At 59.9% G+C, this 1580-nt stretch overlaps 1 protein-coding gene across 1 annotated transcript in view; it reads right to left on the reverse strand.

Annotated features, from left to right (window-relative positions):
- Positions 1-1580, reverse strand: part of COL18A1 (collagen type XVIII alpha 1 chain) — a 25589-nt gene that overhangs the window by 5476 nt on the left and 18533 nt on the right. Inside the window, exon 36 of the mRNA XM_017743356.1 lies at positions 795-796. Coding sequence (XP_017598845.1) covers positions 795-796 — 2 coding nt within the window. The remainder of the gene's footprint in view (positions 1-794; positions 797-1580) is intronic.

Consider the following 1580-nt stretch of genomic DNA (forward strand, 5'->3'; position numbering starts at 1 on the left):
GCCGCAAGCAGCCGGTGGAGCTGGCCCTGGCCAAGGAGCTGTGCCAGCTGCCCGTGGAGATTCCAGCGCAGGAGAAAAGCCCGGAGGCGGCCACGGTGCGAGCCTGAGTGCCGGCACCGCGACGCCATGGCCGGCTCTTGGCTCCCGAGGTCAGCATTGTCTTCGTCACCGCGTGCTTGGCGTCCCGTGCCACTGCTGGTCCTTGGTGCTGCTCTGCCGAGGATGGAACCCTTGGGACACGTTTTCTGCTCCGTGAGGACAGGGCTGCGCCCCTTCCCCCTCCCCACACGCGGAGTGGGGGCAGGATTCCCACGGTGCCACCGCAGGAGTGTGGATGGGGACCCCATCCCGCTGCGCCCCCATCATGGCACAGAGCCGGGCTACAAGAGGATGTTTCTTTATTCAGTGCCTTTAGAAAATGGTTTATAGGACACAATGGATGACCAAAAAAAAAAAATATAAAGATCCACAGGCTTTAAATTGCATTAATTACACAAAGTACAGTAGACTGTAAGAAATAGAGGCCGTGTGACTCGCACAGCTTTTATGGTAATCATTTCCATACAATAACAAAAAAAGCTAGTTACAAATTTCTCCTTTTTCTCTTCTTTTTTTTTTTTTTGTTTTTTTTTCTTTTAGCACCTTGGATTTGCCCACACCAATTCCAGCCAGCTTTGCTGCGCCTTCGCCATTTGAGCCCAGCAAAGGTGGCACGGCAAGGGGGGGTGGCAGTGCCACACGTGCTCAACACGCACACACACACAGAAACACACGCCAAGGGCACAGCTGCCCACGCCTCAGGGCCACCCTGTCACCCCAGTACCTGTGCTGGGCTGGCTGTGGCTGTACCTGGGCTGTGGGGGCACAGCCGGCGGTCCCCAGGGTGCATGGAGGGGATGGGGGAGACCGGACCCCCACCAGAGCTCTGCTGGCTGAGAGGTGGAGGTGAGGATGATGATGGGATGAGCCTTACCTGGGGAGGATGGAGACCATCTGGGGGAGCCCCAGCACTGCCAAGAGAAAGTCCCATGGGTGCGGTGCTGGGGTTTTGGCTGGAGAAGACCCCATGGCCTCAGCAGCAGGGATTTGGGTCCAACCCCAAGCTCCTGGTGAGGACAGCGCGGGGCTGGGAGGCTGGTGAGAGAGCCCCCACAGGCTTCTGAGGGGGACAGCCCGCACTGAACTCTCCCTGCCGAGCATCGTCCCACCCAGCCACCCCAAAAAGAGCATCCGAGCAGGGAGGGGAACAAGCTGAAGTGGTTAAATATTAGGAGTTAGAAGAGGAGTGAGAGGAGGAGGAGGAGGAGGAAGGCCGCCAGCCCATGGCTGCCCTGCCCCAGGTGGGACCTGAGCCCCTGCCTACCCAGGGCAGGGGCCATGAAAATACTCTTTGGCTTCAGGTCTGCGGGAGAAGGAAACCCTGCGGGGCGAGAGCAGGCGCGTGGAGGGGGCTGAGGGGCCCAGGGGTGCCGGGGTGCAGGCTGGCCCGACCCTCCCTGGGGACACGGGGGGACTCAGGGGGCGCCAGGGCGCGTGTCACTTTTTGGCGGCGGTCATGAAGCTGTTCTCGATGCAGAGGA

The sequence above is a fragment of the Corvus brachyrhynchos genome, unplaced genomic scaffold (genome assembly GCF_000691975.1).
Source record: "Corvus brachyrhynchos isolate BGI_N302 unplaced genomic scaffold, ASM69197v1 scaffold79, whole genome shotgun sequence".
Classification (NCBI taxonomy): Eukaryota; Metazoa; Chordata; class Aves; order Passeriformes; family Corvidae; genus Corvus; species Corvus brachyrhynchos.